This window comes from Centruroides sculpturatus, unplaced genomic scaffold, assembly GCF_000671375.1.
Source record: "Centruroides sculpturatus isolate CEXI.00-Female unplaced genomic scaffold, Cexi_2.0 scaffold140, whole genome shotgun sequence".
In the NCBI taxonomy this organism is placed as follows: domain Eukaryota; kingdom Metazoa; phylum Arthropoda; class Arachnida; order Scorpiones; family Buthidae; genus Centruroides; species Centruroides sculpturatus.
The window spans coordinates 215,330-237,352 of NW_019384503.1; the positions used below are offsets into that span (position 1 = coordinate 215,330).

The 22,023-nt window shown below is 27.8% G+C and overlaps 1 protein-coding gene and 1 pseudogene across 1 annotated transcript in view; both read left to right on the forward strand.

Annotated features, from left to right (window-relative positions):
- Positions 1 to 22,023, forward strand: part of LOC111622131 — an 89,613-nt pseudogene that overhangs the window by 51,180 nt on the left and 16,410 nt on the right.
- The window catches only part of LOC111622133 (CCR4-NOT transcription complex subunit 6-like-B), an 88,239-nt gene that overhangs the window by 10,065 nt on the left and 56,151 nt on the right, over positions 1 to 22,023 (forward strand). Inside the window, exon 2 of the mRNA XM_023364457.1 lies at positions 11,862 to 11,930. Coding sequence (XP_023220225.1) covers positions 11,862 to 11,930 — 69 coding nt within the window. The remainder of the gene's footprint in view (positions 1 to 11,861; positions 11,931 to 22,023) is intronic.

Sequence of the window (22,023 nt, forward strand, 5' to 3'; positions counted from 1 at the left end):
TCCACGAGTGCAATTTTGTCAATGGTGTTTGCGAAGAAGGGTATTAATTCTCGTTTTCTCAGAAATGTGCTTTTAACGGATGAAACGATATTACAGTCAGACGATCTGCCGAATTATCTGACTGTAATAAGGCTGTTAATTACATACGAAGTAGTTTGTCTAGACTCTAGAGGTAGGGGTTAAGCCGCCATTTCATGATGATTTTAATAATTATATTGAATTAATTTTGATTTAGAATTTCTTGAAGAAAAGAATCGACCCTGCAATATTACTGATATATATCGACTTTAAAAGGAAATGACATCACTACACTTCCACTATTAAGAACTCTGTGTAACTCATTAAGCCTATTTATATTTATTATAATAGCTTCTTGTTTTTATATGTAAAAAAAGCCCTCTACTTTATTCAAGTTTTCTCTCCGCTTGAAGAATTAAAATTTGGCGAAATATTTTTAAAATACCCTGTGTGTGTATATCTAGATTTAAACTTAAACATCATATACAGAGATTGTATTGATAAATAAAGAAGTTTTGAAGTAGTTCAAGTTCGTGAAATACATCTACGTTGAAATCTGAAAATAATGGAGTTTTAAGATTTCGTTAGATTACTCACTAGGTGAGTAGTTACACATCGTCTTCTTAAAAGAAGGCTTTTATATTTGTTAAGATACAACAAAACTAGAATATTAAAAAATAACTAGTTCAGAAATTTTTCTAGTTTTGCTAGTTGGAAGTGGATAGAAGAAAATGTGAAGACTCGATAAAAAAAAAAAAAAAAGAGAGAGAGAGAAAGAGAGAAATGATTACACGATGTCAAGTAGTGAGAACGTTAATGCATTTGATGAAAAAGAATGTAGAACCCTGTACCGTATAGTGGTAAAAAAAATAAAAAGAAGATAATAAAATACTTGGGCTTTTTAAACACGATAAAACTAAATTCATACAGGATAATGATGGGGAGTATAGATTATAGCATTCCATTCTGTAATCACGCAGCTAAGAAAAATGGATTATATTTGCTCACGAACGGAGGAAGAAAAGAATGGGAAGGCACGAAACTGCTGTACGGATAGGTGTGTGTATTTCTGCTTTTACGATAGAAGTATCGGATAAAGAAATTGGTAGAAGGGATGGAGCATTAATAAAATAATTTAAAACAAAACGAATCTATAAAATGAGAAGATCCAAAGTTTTTTCTCTGTTTAGTAAAATCGAACATCACAAAAGACGCACTGTTATGCTCCTTTACGTATTAAAACAGTGTTTGGTATACCGTGAAAATAATTGGACTATCTGAAAGTTTCGGCTGATTCCAAGAGAATATTAAAAATAATTTTTTAATGGATTTAGGCTGTTAGATTGATAATTTTTATTTTCAGTATCGCAAGGTTAGTCCTAGATCTTATTGCTACTGAAACTGAATTAATACTATTCCAATCTTTAAACATTTTTATACATTGATGAGAAGATTATATAAAAAAATTGGAAATCCTTGAATCACATACTTGTGAAAATTTTTAGGATGGTTTATTGAGAAAATGAACATGGTGAATTTATATTATATTTGATGATAATATTTAGAATATGTTATTAATTTTGATAATTTAATTTGTTTAATTGAACTTTATAGACGTTACTAACTGTAGTATGGAATTAATTTTAAAATAGTAAAAAATTAATTTTTCTACGGTATATTCGACATAAGCATTTTTTAATAACCAATACATTGTGTTTTTGTTTACGGATAATATAATTATAAAAGTGAACATCAAACTATAAAATTTTTCACTTAACATAGTTTGAGTGTTCAAAGCTTGCAAAATTTTAATTCTTTTTGCCTCTATGTGCTTACTTTTATTGATTTTTAATTATATTTTTGTCTACTTTAGACTTTGTTTATTAATAGGACTTATTACATTGGTGTAGTTTCCGTTTAGCAAAGAGAGGAGATCCTAGTCAAAGTCAAAATAAAATATCTTTATTTTCACCTGTACATGCAGTTTTTGTGTTTCGGACTCTTCAGCGAGTTTACAATAATAATCTATAACAAATTTTTAAGAACTTTAAGAAAAAAACAACAATATTATACCCGACAATTGTATTTAAAACATCTAAAATCACTTACAGGTTCTTTTATTAGTAACACATTAATATTGACCATAAATTATCCATATAAGGATTCTTAACATGATTTTATCTTTTTAATAGTCCTCCTGTATAAAAAGATAAAATTTGTTTAATAACTGTTTTCTTAAAAAATCTTTAAAATTATTCATTTATCCAGTGAGCTTTGTTTCTTTTTCTATAATCTTTTCCCCTTTCTCTTCCTCTTTAGATACCTTTCTACACGTTACTCCCTCTATAAATGATGCTATTCTATGATTGGTGAATTTATCTTCCTAAATTATTATTAATTCTCTTACCTTATTTTTTTATATATGTTCGAATAATTGTCTTTTAAATCCATTTATTTCTTTTTTCTTTCTTTTCATTGTATTTAAACCAATCTCGCATCCTTCTTTATTACAATGTTCGGTAATTGCTGAATTTGCATAATTTCCTTTAATTGCCCTAATATAATTCCGTTTAGCAAATAGAATCTCCACTATTTGCTAAACAAAAACTACACCAGTGTAATAAGTCCTATTAATAAACAAAGTCCAAAGTAGACAAGGATAAAATGAAAACTCAAACTATGTATTTAAGAAATTGAAAATTTTATATTATTTATATATTTTTAATGAAGTCATAGTTTAATTATATTTTTAATAATTTTCTTGGTAACATTATTCTTGAAAATACGTAATTTTTTCTTATTAAAATATGTGAAATTGTACATATGTAAAAGAAAAACAACTGATATATGAAATTCCTTATTTAATAATAATTATTATATATTTTATTTTTAAATTGGAAGAAAAAATATGGGCCTAATAATATATGTATGTAATAATTACATATTGGTAATTTAAATAGCTATGCATACCAATAATGCAACATTTGCATATTATTGCTATGCATACTAATATGTTGAAGACAGAAAAAATATTTTCAAACTAAATTATTAAAGTATCTTTAACACAAAATAGCAATTGTTTACTTATGTACGATTAATATAAACTATTCATCGCATATAATCGCTTTCATTTCGTATTTGTATGTATTCTCTTTTGTTCTCCACTTCCGTTATCTGTTTATAATCACTTATAAATCAGTCACTATTTGATCCACCAAATCACTGTTTGATTTTTCAAAATTTGAGAAATATCCTGGAACACAAAACTTGAAATATTGCTTTCGTGTTAAGTTCGTCGTTTTTTTTTTCTTTTTTTTTAATCAACGAGTTTTTTTTTTTTAATCAACGAGTTTTTTAATCAACTTTCCCGTCAACATGTTGATGGCGCTACTGTAACGATATTTTATTAAAAATAACTCTTTCGAAATTTTTAATTGATATAAAATGGCAAAAAACCTTAATTTTAAGGGTCGAGATGGGTTTTATAAAAAAAAATTGTAAATGCTAATAACAAGTAAAATCGTCATTAAGTCCGACTCTACTGTGATACACATGATCTCCTTTATCTTCCCACCCTCTCAATCTTTAATCATCAAAATTTAATAGCATCAATCCCCTATAATAAACAAACCGCCCTCCAAAATTTCAGAAAGTTTGACAAAAGGTACAGGGAATTATTATCTTCAAACAGGGTAAACAAAATCGTACTCCCAATACACACTAATATCCATACACACAGAAAAAAAAAAAAACAGAATTTTGTTGCATTTCTCAACGTTTTAAGGTCCGAGTCCGAAAACTAAAAATTTTGGGGATCATTTTTTGACCGATTGCCATACTTTCCTTTCTGTTATATACACAACAGAAAGGAAAGTATGGCAATCGGGAAAGTAACAATGTCTTTCGGGAAAGTAACGATGTCTTTTTTATTGAATAAAAAAAAAACATTGATCGTTCATGTTTTTAAAGTTTGGTCTTAGTTGAAAAATTCGTTATTCTCCTGTATTGAAAATAGATTGTATTTTTAGAGAAAGTTCTGCACTAAACGAAGATACAGACGATTATCAATTAGGATTTTTATAAATTTTACCTAGTGAGAAAATCATTGAAGAATATTATCTGAGGATTATCAAATGAAGGATTATTATGATAATACATTTACATATGCATCATTGAGTGACGATCGTTCTCAAAGAAGTTATTAAATACTACATAATTTGGTAAACTGTATACAGATAAAGTAATTTCGAAATAGAAAACTACTGCTTTATAGTAAAATTAAATGTGTAGCACGGGAACCGTAACATTTCGCGAGATGTGACAAGGATAAGATGATTATAATTTAGCCTGCTTATTCACTGCAGAGATTTTGAATTGTTTTAAAAGTTGTTTAAAAGTCTTTTACGTTGTACAAATGGCGCTATTTACATAGTTTTATATGAAATAGATCAGAATTTCAATAAATTTGTCTGTGGAAAAAATAGCATTTTTAATTAGTGGTAATACAATTTCTCAAGTGAGCGTTAACTCGAAGAATTCTAAAAACAAAAAAGATTATTATTATTCGAATACTGTACTCCTAATTACTTCGTGCTTCAGTAAACAGTGTTTATCACTGCAAGATGAAATAAAAAATTCCAATTAATACTGAAATGATTTACTCAAAATGTAGCAAGAACCAAAGTTGCCATTAGACATTTAAAAACTAAAGGGCAACGGACAGTTGGTTGCGTAATGAAACTTGCTCAAATAAAAATTCGAGTAAGTTTGGCCCACGTATTCAGTAAGATATCGATTATCTGAGCAAGAGATCTGGGTTTGTGATTATTTCAAAACCGCGTAAAATAAGACAGCATAAATCAAAATTTCGCTGTATTTGGGAAATTAGCATACTTGATAAAGCATTGTCTTAATTTCGATCGATTTCTTTCAAGGTAATATAATGATTGAAAGCTAAATTTAAATTGGGCAATAGTTTTTTCGTTTTGTTCTTTGTTAGTCTCGCCGGATTGGATTACGACTATCCTGTAATTAACTAATGTACTAAATTAACCATAAATATTAGCATTTCGCGTGATTTGCTACGATCATAGCTCGGATGGCTGCTTACAAAAAATTCTTTCCGTTCTGTGCAGCCTTCAGATTTGATTTTTCTGCAAGTTGTTAGAATATTACAGGCGTATTATAGACTTTAATATTGTTCACTTGGGAGAACATATTCCTCAATCAAGAGTGAACGAGGGATCTTCATTTATGTTATAGATTTTTTATTCTAACATAAAATTCTGATCGTTCATATAGTTTCATTGCAACTATGTTTACTGTGTCGCATAAATTCAGAATTAAAAACAATATTTAATGAAATTTAAGAACTTTGCACAAACAAAATATTTATTATAAAAAGTATACTTAAAAATATAGTATAATAGTTATTAGAATAAAAAAAAATCTGATAAATGAATGACTTTTGTATGCTTTGAGAAATTTATGCATATTTTGAATCAAGGTTTTTAATTCTTCGTGAGATACTAGTAAACAAACAGTAACACAATATGTAGAATTAATGTGCATTTGTATAGTGAATTTTCTTCTTGTCTGGCATTTATCAATATTAACCTCTAATCTCTATATATTTTTACTCGATTTTAAATTGAATAAGACTTATGATACAGCGAAATGTTTAGATTGTATATAATATTTTTTATTTTCTTCCACTTAAAAAGTCACTGCTATTGAACAATTTTCGATATTAATAGATTATTTTCTCCTCTTTTGGACAGTGAAATATCAGTAATATCAGATGTTCGTGTGGAAGAGACTGGCTGAAAGCACGATTTTTTAATGTCTAAATGGCCATTAGAAGACGTAAATCAATCTTATGAAAATGAAGGATTTGCTACATTTTGGAATTTTTCTGTTATTATTAGTTGAAGAATGATTAAAATAGGAAAATATAATTTAAAATAATAATGCACTTTTTCATTTTCGTTATGTTCGCAACAGATGTTTAGATTTAATTCCATTACAACCGAAAAATACGCTTTAAATTAAGAACAAAGAGATTTCAACTGGGTATGAATTGAAACGAGATAGTGCTGTTATGCCAATGCGATAACTTTAGAAAGAAAATTTTTATTGAGAAATGAAAATAAATAATTTTCAAAAATTATCAATGTATTTCTAAATTTATTTATGCTATTAGAAGTTACATACTATGTAAAAACATATAATACATATACCTCAAAAAAATAAATTATAAAATAAAAAAAAAAAAATTTTTTTTTTAACATATAATACATATANGAAAATTTTTATTGAGAAATGAAAATAAATAATTTTCATTTCTCAATAAAAATTTTCTTTCTTTTATATACTATTTGAAATATATTTTTGACATACTTGTCTAGACAGGAAATAATTTTTTTCTAATAAATACATCGAGTGTGACGTAACCAAACGTATTACGTGATGCAAAATGTCACATATCAAAGAATCGTTAAAGGGAATTTTTCCCTTTAATGTCAGTTTTATACTTCGCATTTCGATTGGTTTGGCCGTATTGTTCGTTTTATACGTTTAGTATTCCTTCTTTTTCAATCATTAGTGAGGTAGTATCTCTCGTTCTTGATTAGTTGATGCGAAGGGAAGCCGACATTATGCAACATAATGGGATGAATCACGTACTAAGCTTGTTCTATCGTAGCTAAAACACATTATCAGTAATTTTCCATTGATACTTTTAATATGCTAAATTGAATCAGAATTTATTTGAAATAATTTCTAAGTTAATACATTAGATAAGGAACTATATTTTATAATTTAAAATCAGTTTTTAACGTTGGGATACAAAGTTCAGAGAGGATAAGAATTATTATAAATGATTTCTTCATGGATTTATCGTTTTAGAAAATAATTTAAGATATTAATTTTTGCACCGACTGACTGATGTAGTAAATACTGTTAACTATGAATTATATACTGTACTAGTAATGGAAATTATATAGTATTTTTATAGTTTTATAAACGTTATTAATTTCTATGTAGAATAACTTTCAGATCTTTTTTACTTGTAAATAAAGTAGACAAATTATTCATTAATAAAAGAAAAAGTATTTAATTACATTTAAGAAATTATGCTATATTTAAAATATTTAGCATTTTTATGTGTGTACATTTAAATGTAGTATATTTAGGATGATGGTGATCAATACTACAGTCTATTGTAAGAAAAAGTTTTTAAAATATTAAGTTAGAATTATTTAGCATCTGTTGTAAGTTCATTTTTTTTGTGTAGCAATATGAATCTGGAGACATGAAGTTTATAAATTACAGTGAACACTTAGCAGAAATTAATCTAATTTTTGTTTATAAATATTCCTTTTAGTTGTGAAATTTATAACTGTTTAAAAGTATTAGTATTTTTCTCTTAATAAATTTATATTTTTAAACTATTATTTATATAATACAACTGATATTTAGTTTTTGATATAACACTACTATATAGAAAATAAACATTATTTTGTGACTTATTTATTTCATTTTTCTAATTTCTTTTGAAAACATCATGTTTTAAGGTCAGTAGAGCAAAAGGAACAGTTCGAAGAACAACTGATACAGAAAAATTAGATTAGAATAATATAAACAATAATACAAAAGAACTAGATATTCAGTAGGTGGAGATAACAAATAAATCATTAAGGATTTTAATTGCTTGAAAAATTAAGGATATAGATATTATTTAAAAGTAGATAAATCATATTTTACATTATTGAACTTCTGTAAATAGCAGAAAAAGTATAAATGAAAAAGAAATAAAAAGGAAAAGCTAGAAAAATATAATCTTCAAAAATAAAAATGATTTATTAAAAAATAAAATTTGCTTGAAATTCTTGATTTTAAAATAATCAGACTTTGATGTTATAAATTTAAATTAAGAATTACATTATTTTTGTATTTACCAGCGTAATCATTGGATTAAAACATGGAGTTATGTTAGCTCTCTAATTTGTCTGAATAATTAATATGTTTTCCTAAGTTTTATTTCACATGTTCATCAACAGTGGTGCCACTGTTGATGAACATGTGAAATTAAACTTGGTCAATTATACAGTGCTGTACACGTAAAAAAGTTTTTTTTTAAAAAATTGAAAAGCGTTGGTGGAAGGACACAGATAAATACAAGGTCTGGAAAGTTAGGGAATAACAAGATTTTTAGCAGAAAAAATCAGAGAATCCGCATATATCGCAAAACCGCCTGTCGCTCTTGTTCCTTTTTGATCCGAACACTTCTTTAAATTCGGTTCGGTATTGGGAAGTCTACGAAAACCGGAGCGACCAAACAAATGGCAAGATTTGTCGAACTTATATTCCATAAACTATAAACGATATTCTCACGATTTAAATTTTGTTGGACAGAAGGTTTACATTCGTATTTAAAATGGTGGTTAGTGGAGATGTGCAGCCGTGTGAGGATTGGCTCGAACATCGAAAATGGCGACGCGGTGCGGCGTTTGGACTGCGGAACTTTGGATGGCGAAGAGATAGGACGTCGAAATTGGTGTCGATATGTACAGAACGACAGGATCTACAATATTATTTAACAATAATAACCGATAAAAAAATTTGTAAAGTTACAAGCCGATAGTTGTGCGAGTCGAAGAAATTGCAAAGGAAATACGAACAGAAATGTAAGAAACGTATATCATTGGACAGAAAAATTTTAAAGGAATCGGAAAAATCCAAAATGACAAATGATGCAGATTGTATAGAGAGCGTAAGAAAACCCAGCGCGTCAACTCCAACGGGAATACTTCGAGTTCACCGCCGCATGAAGCGATAGATATTGACTTAGAATGTGATAACCAGAAAGACTTTATTCGTTTACATCTTATCCTTCCTTATAAAAATGCAAAGACCGATTCACGCCTTAAATTATTGCGATTGTGTCCCGCACACAACCCTCCCAATTTTTTTGACCTGCACATCTGGTTAAAGTCGGGTTTTCAAAAAGCATCGACGACCCCGCTTTCCTGCCAAAACACCGCCGCTCCCATTATAAGTTTTGGGGAAGGATGGGAAGATATGTAATGACCTTGAATGGGTCCGTGCTGGTCAGAAAATAGCCCGCGATAATAAACTACTTTATTTCTCCCTCTCGCGGTGTGAGCGATTTCTTCTGTTTAAATTACTGTATTTTGAATTTACCGCCTCCTCGCTTTAAGAAAATTCGATTTTACGACGCGACGCGAATTTTTTTCTTACGAATTAATTTAAATTAAATTATGAAATTATATGCATGACGTAGCTAATTGCGTAATCGATTTTACGCGAAGTTTTTCGTTTTTTGTAAGTGAAAAAAGTGTTTTAATAATAAAATAATTCATATAATTGTGTACAAAATGGGTTTAAATACATTTGGACGAATATTATATAATGGAAAGAGGAAATGCATTTGATTTTCCTCCTTAAAGGTGATTTAGTTCACCATTACTTCTTAGTTTCTGACCTTCCTTGCATTCACAAAACATATGAAATTTAGTTAATATTTCTTTGCATCTTGGACAGTATGTTTTCAAGAATCATAAATTTTATTATTTATCATAATCATCATTTTATTTAATCTTAGTTGGATATAGAATTTCTTGATTACAAACGGTATATTCGATAACATGTAGTTATTATTAAAAGGATAATTCAGAATAATGCTGTACCACTCTAGTTCTTTTTGGTTGTACATTTCTCCAATGTCTTGAGATAGAGCAGTTTCCACTGTATTTTGAATTAGTTGAGTTTTAATCTGGTTGCTAATTTTTGATTTTACCAGCAGTGGAGTTATATTTAATAGAAACTTCAGAGTCGTTGACAATATTTGTAATTTGGTTCACCCAAGAACTTTTTTGTGGATTTTAACAAGATTTTTGATATTTAAAGAACAACAATTTAGAAGGTAAATTTCCATTATCTCTAATCTTGAAAAGAAAATTGATGAACCTTTTTACAAAGATGGGAGTTAATTTGAATCTCCTAAGTTCTAATCCATTCTAGAGTACAAATTTTGCGGATAAATTTATTTTGAATTATGTCAAATTTTTTGTAACTTGTAAGGCTCCAAATTGGAGAGGCATAGCCTATGGCATTGATGATTATCAAATTAAACAGTTTAAAGTGAATAAATATATTCTTAAGTTTAATTTGGGAAAACAACTTCACCATATTATTGATCAATAGGTTAGATTTGGAAATTTTTTTATATTGTTTTTCAAAAGTTAGTGTAGGAGTCAGAACTATTCCCAAAAACTTGACTTCTTGTACTATCTTAAGCTGTATGTTGTTCAGATAAAAGGATGTACTTTTTTAACAACTCTAGAACCATTCCAAAAAATCATTATTGAGGATTTGCTTGGATTAATTTTTAATTTATCGAAATATTCACGAGCTTTTTTAATTTTTTTATGAAGAGCTGCAGCCATGGGGGCAACTAACACATCATCATCAGCATATGATATAGAGTGAATTATTTAGCCATCAATAGAAAATCCATCGTCTTCACAGTCGAAACATTCATTTATATCAAACAAAAAAGTTAAAAAGATAAGGGAACCAAAAGTCTCCTTGTAATAACCCTCTGTCTACTTGGAGGGATGGCCACTCCCTGTTAAAGTGCTTAATTTTCACATTATAATGACTGAATAATTCTCCAGTTATCCTTATTATGTTATCATTCGCATCATATTTAATTACTTTATTTTGTAATGTTGTTATAACCACTGAATTGTACGCTTTTTCTATATCCAAAAATAATGCAAAAACTTTGTGTCTCTTTTTATACAGCTGAGGTTGGACTAGAGCAATTAGTGTAAATAAAGCAATTTGAGTACCTCCATTCTTTGTAAATGCGAACTGTGTATAGTTTAAGTAGTTATTTTGATCAACCCAATCAGTGAACTTTGATATTAACACTGATGTAAATAACTGTCAAAAGCACAACAAGAGGACAATAGCACAATAATTAGCTGGACAATTTCTCTCACCTTTTTTGAATTTCTCTCACCCTTTTTGAATATCATTTGAAAAATAACTGTATTCCAATCTTTAGGAATAGTACCAGAGTTATGAAATTTATTATATTGACTAACTATAAACTTGATGGCATCTGTCGGGAGATTTTTGATTATATAGTTAGGAATAGTGTCAGCATCGGAAGCCAATTTTTCTCTTAACTTTTTAATACTACTGTGTAAATTCTCTACGTTGAATAATTCTACTGATGGTTGATTAAAGATTATATTAAGTTGTAAATTGTTCTCTTTATAATAGTTTTTATAATTGACTGAAAATTCATTGAAATACACTAATTACTGTATGATACATAGCATTTGGTATTCGTAATTGGTGACATTTTTCAAAATATATTTATAATATTCCAAATTTTTTTGCTATCTTTTGATTTTAATAACTGATTACTCATTACTGAAAAATGTTTTCTTTTTCACTTTCACCAAGTTTAGATACCTTTTCTTGTTTTCTAAATATTCTTTCAAGGATCGATCCAAGTTTGTATTTCTGAAATGTTGCAAACTTTGTTGTTTAAAACATGAATATATATGTCTGATTAAAAAATAAATTTTTAAAAACTGGAATGGAAGCAAAAAAGTAACCAGAAAATAAATAAAAATGTGACTGTTACAACAGTGTCTTCAATTTTAACTAACATTTCTTAAGGTTGTGTTTACTTTTTTTATTGAAAATAAATTTATCAATTTAAATATAAAAAAAAATTATATTCATGTAAAATTTTAAAACTGGATTCATTAAACATTTATAAATTTAAATTTTATTTATAGTTACACCTTCAGAACCACCTGAAAGACCATGGGTAACAATTAATCCTCCAACAAGAACACGGCCAGCGTGTAAGTATAATATTTAATTTAAAATATTTTTACTGTAATTGTAATTATAAAAATAATTAAAATTCTATATCATTTTATTTGTAAAATTTTAGTGGCTTTTATAACTTTGTAAAGATGAAACTAATCATTCATTTTTTTTAAAATAAATAATCATAAATGTTAATATCAATAGCACAAAATTGAATGTAATTAAAACAGGAGTACCAACAATTAAATTTTAATTTTATTCTGCTGTGTTTAGATTTTAAACATTTATTGTATTTCATTATGACTTGTATATAAAGTGCACTATCCATTTCTGGAGAAATCAGCCTCTTTTCTTTGTTTTATTATAATAAAAACTCAAAATAATTACAAAACAAATCATTCATTCTCAGTTCCCAGCAAGACAAAAAATCTCTCTAAGACTCTTCCAACTATGTTTGCCCATTGCTTTTTCTCTTGTTAACCCAACAGATTTTCTAGTTTCATTACTCTGACATCTGTAATTGTTTTCTGGATGCTAAGAGACAGTAGAGGCTTTTCTTTTCTTGTGGTATACACTCAATTATCTCTATAATCCACTAATTATATCATTTTATATTAATAAAATTAGAAAATGTATTTTAAAATAAAATTTCTGTTAAATATACATTAGATATAGAATGCCATATGAATATAGGTTAGTTATATGAATAGGTTGCTACTTGCTATTTACTTTGGTTTCATGAAGTCAAAACAAATAGGATGTACAGTACTAACTTTGTTCAAACTGTATTTTTATTTCAGTACTTTGTTCATACAGTACTTTTAGTTGTTTTTACAATATATAAAATTTATTAATGGAAACCAAGACTAGGAAGTAGTTTTGGTTTCCATTACTAGAAAATTTTTGCATAACATAGATCAATAGCTTTAAATTGTTCAGTTAAATGAAAGGCAAATTGAAATTGTTGAAAAAACATTGGATTTGACTAATTTGCATGCTCATTTTTTAGATGTGTTATATTCAAATAATATTTTAGAAAATAGGTGTATCTTTTTACAAGTGCATTATGAATTTAATTAGTCTCACAATGGGGTGGTCACTAGTGAAGAATCCATTAAAAATTTTTCAGGATCTTACTTAGACTCAAATCTTCAGAGCAGTATTTGTTAATTAAGCTGTCTGGTCATATGATATGTCAATTCTATATATATATATTTTTTTTTTCATTAAATTAAGATTTTATTGTAAAGTATCATTATCAATATAGGTAATACAGGAAGGAAGTTTACTTCTAAATCAGAAGTAATCAATAACATTAATAGAATGGTTTGTAAATTAAGAGTAAAATAATCAAACGCTTTGGTAAATGAATTTAGGTTTATAAAAATAATCCATAAAATATGTTGACAATAAAAATGCATATTAAATCTTTCACAGTGATTTGTTCTAGGCTGCTCAGCTGCTGCAGTAATTGTTCAAATTCCTTAGTTTTGGATACAATCAATAGGAGTCTTATTGAATTTGTCCTCTCCTCTATTCTGCCAGAATACATTGCTATGGAATTTCAGTTTTTTTAAATTATACTTTTGCTATTATATTTTACTATCAGGGAATATTTAAATATGATTTGCATACACAATATGAATAAAACAATAAATTCGGTGTCTGAATGCAATGAGAATTCCAGTCAAGTGGATTCGATAACACTGATATAAGATGTGCACAGAACTTCTTAAACATTAGAATACTTATTGCAACAGCTGAATAGCCTTAAAATGCAACAAAAGTTTGTTCCTGTTGTCAACATTTTTATGGTTTATCTTTTACAAATATATATTTTATTTTTAAAAAATTTATATTTATGAAATTTAAATTTTTAGAAAATAAATTAATATAACTAACTATATTGAATCAGGGCTCTAGAAAAGATATGAAATATATTAAAATTATAAATCTTATGAATAAATCTTTTGAAGAAGTTGATTTCCTATTAATACATGCAATGTAGTAACAATAATAGACTTTCACTCACAAGGGAACTGTTGGAGTGTCTTCTAATAAATTTTAATAAAATCTAGTTAATTAATAACTATGTTAAAAGTATACAAACCCTATTTCAAATTTGTAGCATTCACTAAAAGTGTTAATCAGTTATTAGCAATCAAATATCATACTACTTTATAGTAGTTTAACACAATTATGCAAATTTTTAGAAGTGAAAGGGTCACGGAGGAAGACAGCAATATTACATTTAGAATAAATTCTGGAATTTTCAAAAATGGGAGAAGAATTAATAAAATTTAGTTAGTAATTATGTTAAAAGTGTTCAAACTCTATATTAAATTTGTAGTATTTACTAAAAGTATTAATCAGGATTAATAGCAANCATAAAGAACGGAACGTGTCTACCGTCTTATAGGGGGTTGACTGTATTTGATTCTGATATTATTAACTTTAAGATTTAATAAATTATTTCCAGCTAAAGTCAGAATTTTAAATTTTCTTACTTAGAAATTATTTTTAATTAAACCAGTTCTTGAATTTAATTTTTTATTATTTTTAAGAGTAAATTTAATTGTCTTTTAGGCAAATACTTTAGGCTTATGATTTTTTTTATTTAATTTTCAAGGCAAACTTTAATAACCTAATTTACTTTTCCTTTATTCCATAAATAAATAAATGTTCTCAATGTTTTAGATTAAAGATAATTAATTAGACAGATAAAAAGAAGTGGTTTATTTAATATTCATCCAGTTTATTGGTTTTTATATTTTTATTTTACATTCATCGTAAAATTTAGAGATTTGATTTATGAAATTGAAAACTCAAAAGCTGTGAAAGTAATTGTCTGAAAATAATTTAAAGTATTTTCCATTTTTCTCACAAATAAATTATTTTTAATATTATATAATAAGAGGAAGACAGCAATATTACATTTAGAATAAATTCTGGAATTTTCAAAAATGGGAGAAGAATTAATAAAATTTAGTTAGTAATTATGTTAAAAGTGTTCAAACTCTATATTAAATTTGTAGTATTTACTAAAAGTATTAATCAGGATTAATAGCAACTAAATGTTGTACTATTAACACAAATATGAAAATTTTTAGTAGTGAAATGGTTGCAGAGGAAGACGGCGATACAGTAATACCTCGATTTTTGTTGACTTTGGTTTTTGTCGATGTTTTTGCAAAAAATTTGTCTTGGATTTTGTCGCCATGCCACATGATCTTGTTGCTAATTTTGCGAAAACAAAGAGCAGCCCACGCATTTTTCTGCTCACAAGTCATCGTGGCATTGTTTCTTGCTGTATGGGCATTACTCCACGCGTCTAGCAAAACAATTCCATTGTTTCCCTTCCTTTTAGTTCCATTGTGGGATCAAAGAAAGTTTCCAGAGCCAGCAGCTCTTCGAAGAAGACCAGGAACACAATCGAATTGAAGGAAATCATTAAAAAATACAAGAGTGGCATTAAGATTGCTGAAATCAACCCCATGTACTATACTGTATGGAAAGTCGACATTCACGATAAGTTTTGTTGTGGTGAAGAAGGAAGCAAAATGGAGGCTAATGTAGCAAAAGGTGTAAATGTGCTAACAAAACAGAGACCGCAAACAATTGAAGATGCCAAACAATTATTATTAATTTCGATCAACCAAAAACAGTTAGATGGCGATTCTGTTTCAGAGACCATCATATTAGTTTTTTATACTCATTTTATATTAATTTCTTAATATTTTTAGTATTAAACACTATGAAAACTAATTTATCACTGTATTACATTTACAGAGTAGAATAAGGAATAAGCTCAAATAAATGTTATAAAAGATTATATATATATATATATACACTTCTTTAACAAGGAAATATAATATAAAAGTAATAATAGAATAAATATAAAGAAAACAATCGAAACGTAATAAGTAAATACATTTTAATAGATACATTTAAAAGTTATTATATTCACAAATTATTAGATGGACAACTATTTACATGATATTTTTCAACAAAGCAAAATAAACAAAGAACCTGTTGGCATCAAGCACATTTAACAAATCGAAGATTTTGGCAATTACTCTCAACACAATTTAAACTGTCAGTGTTTAAAAAAGAAAAACAAACTTGTTTTACATTTAAGAATTGACACTTTTCATTTATGAGTCCAGAAGCAAACCATGCATGTTTAATCAAATTATTAAATATTGGCGCAGATAATTGATGATAAAGAATCGAATGTAATTTTATAATGCCGTTTCTAGTTGTCCAAAACAATTTCATCGAAGAATCATTACAGAATAATTGTATAGCATTTAAAATTTCTTTAGCTAAAAGTTTTAATTGTCTATGAAATCCAACATCTAAAGGTTGGCATATAGATGTATACTTTGGTGGAATAATTAATATTTTGCATGAATTTTGATTTGTAGATGTTTGAAATACTGTATTATAAATATTAATATTTGTTTGTCTACTCCACGAGTCAATTATTAATAAAGAGTTTTTTGTTAATATTTGGAGATAATACATCTTTTACATAGTTTGTAATAATTGCTGTAGATTATTTGCCAGATGAACTAGCTGTAACAGTTACGTTTGGGGCATTGAACAGCAATGTTTGAACTCTAGGTCCAAAGGTTCCATGAGCCTCTTGTAAGCAAATAAATACATTACCTACAACTTGTCCGTTAGCATTAATTAAATATTGAACTGTGTAGGAATGCATAACTTTATTATTTGGAGAATGTGCAAATCCAATAGTATTTTTTTTTCTCCTTTATATGAAAGTGTTCTCGGTGAAATCATTTCGTATGAAAAATCACATTGATCCGTATTGAATATGAAGTTACACGAATAAGATGGCAATAAATTTTTTACTGTTGTTTGAAATTGCGCAGCTTTTACTAAAATATCCTTTTCGTTCACTATTTCTGTTTTATTTACAAGTTTTGTAATCTTTCGAGATACTAATCTATATTCTTTTTTAAATTTTGCAATCCATGAATCACTAGCTGTAAACTTAATTGAACTATTCAGTTGAAGAAATTTCTGTAATGCCCATATTTTTAATTGACTTCCTTTAACAATTTTATAGCTGCCTCGAGCTTCGTCAAACATTTGTTTAGTATGTTCTTTAATGATTTTTCACATTTCAATTCTATGCTTTTGAGATTTAAATTGTTTTTTCCATTTATATAAAACACTAAAACGTTTTAGTTCTTTAGCTCCTTTCCGCTGTAATGTGTGTAATTTCCGTTTTGGGTGTTTCTTATGTAAGTTAAGAATTTCTTCTTTTCGTTTTGTTGCGATTATATTCTTCTTGGATTTTTCATCATCTGAATATCCTGATTCACAGTGTCTGTGTTATCAATTTTTTTTTCCTGATCAGTGTCTGTGTTATCAATTTTTTTTTCTTGAAGCAGACATGTTGTTTTATCATCTGAAATAGGCCTATCTGTAATCAAATTATTATTTTTTATCTGACAAAATTCTTTGTCATCTTTACTTACATAACTACTTAAAATATTGCTAAATGCATTAAAAAGCAATTTGGCTACCTGTTTATCAACGTCTGAAATATAGGCCTAAGAATCTTTTCTGTAGGCCAAACATTATCACATAAATGTTTAAATTCTGCTATAATGTTTTGAATATTTACGTTTAATTCTCCCATTTTTGAAAATTTCAGAATTTATTCTAAATGTAATATCGCAGTCTTCCTCCATGACCCTTTCACTTCTAAAAATTTGCATAATTGTGTTAAACTACCATAAAGAGTACAACATTTGATTGCTAATAACTTTGATTAACACTTTTAGTGAATGCTACAAATTTAAAATAGAGTTTGTATACTTTTAACATAGTTATTAACTAAATTTTATTAAAATTTATTAGAAGACACTCCAACAGTTCCCTTGTCAGTGGCATAACTAGAAATTTTAGTCCCTTAATTAAGCAAAGTATGGTAAACAACCTTCTGGTGTTTAGGGCCTATCCCCTCCACATTCATGATGGTATAGAAATTTAAATAAAATTTGTTAGAAATAAAAAAAAATTGTCATAAGCAAATTTAATATTGAACAAAAAATGAAAAAAAAATTATTCCAAAAATAATCTAAAAAAGATATTTATAAACAAGATAAAAATTATTAGTTATAACAAAAAAGTAGCAAAAATTTTTAAAAATTACAAAAGAATTACAAAAATAATTAAAGCAATTGCTCGAGGTTTATAATTAGTATTTTGTTAATTAATTTGATAGATAAGACATATACTGTATTTATATTATTTATGTCCATGAAAAATTAAAATAAGTGTAATTAAAAAACTAAATAGATAAACTTAAATTTAACTTAGATAAAAATTAATCATTCCTAGTCAGATCAAACATACAAAAAAATATATTAATTTTTTTCTTACATAATTAAAAAATTCTTATATTTATACTTTTCCATAAAAACAGTGTCCAGGGCCTGATCCTTTGTTTGTGGTTACTTAAGCATCACTTAACTGCACTTAACAGTAGTGTGAGAGGCTTGCAGGGGACACGGAGTTGGGATGCACTCTTATGCCTCTTAATCGGCAGCTAATCGTGAGATTAGCCCTCGGTCATCAAACGATGGCTTTTCTATGAGTGATAAATGAACAGGTGTTCATGAGAACCCCTGGTAGTTGTGTTGTTTTTCTTGACACCAGGTAGCCAATTACGCTGACTATCACGTGATTGTGAAGAATTTCAAGGGGGGACATGAATAAGTGGAGTGGACAGAGGCCTTTGATTTAGTTATCAATGAGATCATATTTAGACATAAACAAAAATATTTAATAAAACAAATGAAATAATACAATTAATGGGATTACAAATGATATATTCACAGAGAGAGAAATCAACTATCTAACTTAATCTAAATCAGCCTATACGCGTGAGAGAGAGTTTACATCAATCTAACATTTTATACTACCTTCACAGTATGAAGCTTATTCTTTTCTTTGATTATCTTTTTGTTTGGGATATGGGAGAAGTTTGGAATTATAGCATTTGTATATGCACTATTTAAAATATATCCGACTTCTTAAGTGGCTGTCCTCTATACTCTATGGTAATCTTTCCTTCTTGATATACTACTTCTTATGGCATGTTTGTAATTCATTGAACTGTTTCCTATGGCAAGTTCGTACCTCGTTGAACTGCCCGGAATGGCAGGAAAAAGCCCTTTTTATAGCGGCTTCTTCAGGCGGCCAAGTAATGTGTGCAAAGGCTGCCTCTGAATCATCTCGCAAGTCAGCCATCTAAAGAAAGTTCAACTTCCCTTCTTTTGAAAATGACAGAAGCTACATCCTTTCTTTGTTTAACTTCTCTCCGAAATAAAATATTTTTTTAGTCGAAAATAAAAACGTTATTTTTATCCACTAATTTCTTTAAAAATAATGGCTCCCCTTAAAACCTGATTCTCACATCAGTTAAACCCCTACTTTCATTTATTACTTTATCAAAAATGTGAAAGCCCAGGAGAATATGGAGTTTACAGTATATCCTTTTTGTTTTGCTCCTAAACCAGCTTCATTTTTATATAGGAAGCAGATATAGATTTATTGAAATGAGGCTGAAAGAATATGAAAAACAAAAATGTAATTATTACCACTCTGTCAGAAGATGTCTTAAAGAAGTAAATTAGAATAAATGGTATATAGTTTCTGAAGTTGTTATAATTTTTTTCTTAGAATAACTTTAAAGCTATTTTCTATGGATCTATCTCTTATAAAACTATTTCTATATATATGTATATAATCAACTACTATAAATGAGATCTATAGAAAAGTTAGTACTGTAAAATGTAAATACAGTGGTACCTCGGGTTACAAACGCCCCAGCATACGAAATTTTTAGGATACGACATGAAATTCGAACATATTTTTGTTCCACGATACGAACAAAAACTCACCATACGACGTCACATTAGTTCGCATTTTTCATTTGTTTTTCTTACTACAGTTATTTTTTTTAATGTATTACTTGGCTTTAATTTGAGTATGTTTTTCGCGTTGGAACGAATTATTTGGTTTTACATGTAATCGTATGGGAAAAGATGATCCACCTTACGACATTTTCATGATACGATCTCAGTTTCGGAACGGATTAATTTCGTATCCTGAGGTACCACTGTATNAAAATGTTAAACGGGTTTTAAAATTTTTTCCAATTATTTTATATAAATTAGTTAAAAAGTCAAACAAACAAGAAAAAAATGAACTTTCTTTCCTAACATTTTTACTCTTAATTAACTTTTTCAGATTATGATAAAAATTATTGTTATCAAATTCTTCAATATTTTTTCTACAAAATCAAAAGTAATAATTTTAATTCAATAAATAGTGAGAAATAAAAGTTTGAATCTCTTCTATACTCAAATTTAAATTTTCTGCATACCTACTATCTTTAATGTTATCTTGTGAAATTATTTTAGTGCAACCTATAAATATTTTTTGTATTTGCTCTGATCTAGGCTAGAAGTTATTGTTGTGATATAAATAACTTCTTATCAAGTACAAGAAATGAGTTTAGACTATATTTTTGTATAAATACTGAACCACAAACGTGAAATAAGTCTTATGAATTTTATTTAGGGCTGAAAAAATTGCTGTAAAATAGAACTAGATTCCAAAATAAAATGGATATTATACAGAAAACACAATATGGTAAAAACTGATTAGTTGCTATAAATAAAAACAAATTATGTTTTTTGTTATAAGTGAGATAAAAAATATTTACAAAACACAACTAAAAATTTTTTTTAAATTAAGCCAAATATATCTGTTCTAACTTTGAATTTTCTTGTGAATAATAAAATTGATCTATATAAAACTTCTAACACAAAAAAGTCAAAACAAAATGGCTTATTAATGAAAGATAATTACTTTCAAATGAAATAGTTGACATCAATATTCAAATTTTTTTACAATTTATTAAACAGTAAATCAGGTAAGTGCCATTTATTATAATAATCACAGATAGTAGTATAAGTCCAACATGCTGTGGAGTATATTTTATTTTTATTTATAAACTTAGGTATGAAACATTTTTTTGAAGGTATATTTTAGTGATGCAACGAATAGTATATTTGGCCTTAGGTCGAATATACTATTGAATACTGAATATTTGGCCAGGAGTGTGGCTGAATAGCCAAATATTCAGGCAAACTATTTGGCTTGATTAATGCATGTATGAAAATTGGCACGCAAACTGCATTATGGCAAGGATCACGCACCCTGCTCTCTATTGGCCTGCTGTCACTATGCTTGCCAACCGCGTGAATTCTTGACAGTTGTAGCAGACAGACATGAGCGTCATGGCAGTATGTGATAAGTGATGATATCAAATGGGGATAACAATGAAATGACCTACATGTGTAAATAACGGGAAAAAACCGGAGAAGGACCGCAAAGTGAAAATGTGAAAATAAATATTAAATTGAGTTGATAACATAATCGAACAAGTTGGCAGCTTATTGGCGCGAAATTCGCAGCCGTCAATGCCAAATAATTGTTCTCATAGATTTCAGAAAGCTAAATGCTTGTAATCAAAGTCACTTAGCATGAATGGGCAAAAGCCTGGGGCCGTTCAGGTTACCAATCTGTCTGGAACTTCAGTTATGATAAATAATTTTCTACAATGAAACAAAAAAGTTCATTTAATTTTCAAGTTTATAATAAGGGATGATTTCATAAAAATGCTTTACAGATCATTAATTATTATTATTTTCACAATTTATGACCTAAGTTTTGATCTAATGTACCCACGCAGTAAAAATTTTCATACAAATTTTTTACCTTTTTCACCCCTTTATGGTTGAATTTCGTAAAATCTTTTCTTAGCACACCTAAACTTTACAAAAGGAACACACCCTCAAATTCTAGAACCAGTAGTTTTGGCTCTGCGTTAATTATCCTATCAGGACTTGTTCTTTTATACACGAGTATATAGATGACTAAACTACATAATAAGTAGGTAGTTTTCATATGATTTGTTACCTTTTTTTTTATCTCCTAAAAAATTAACTTAGTGCAATTTTTTGCTTATTTATGTAAAAGATCAAAGGGAAGGTAATATAACTTTCTCAAACTTGAAAT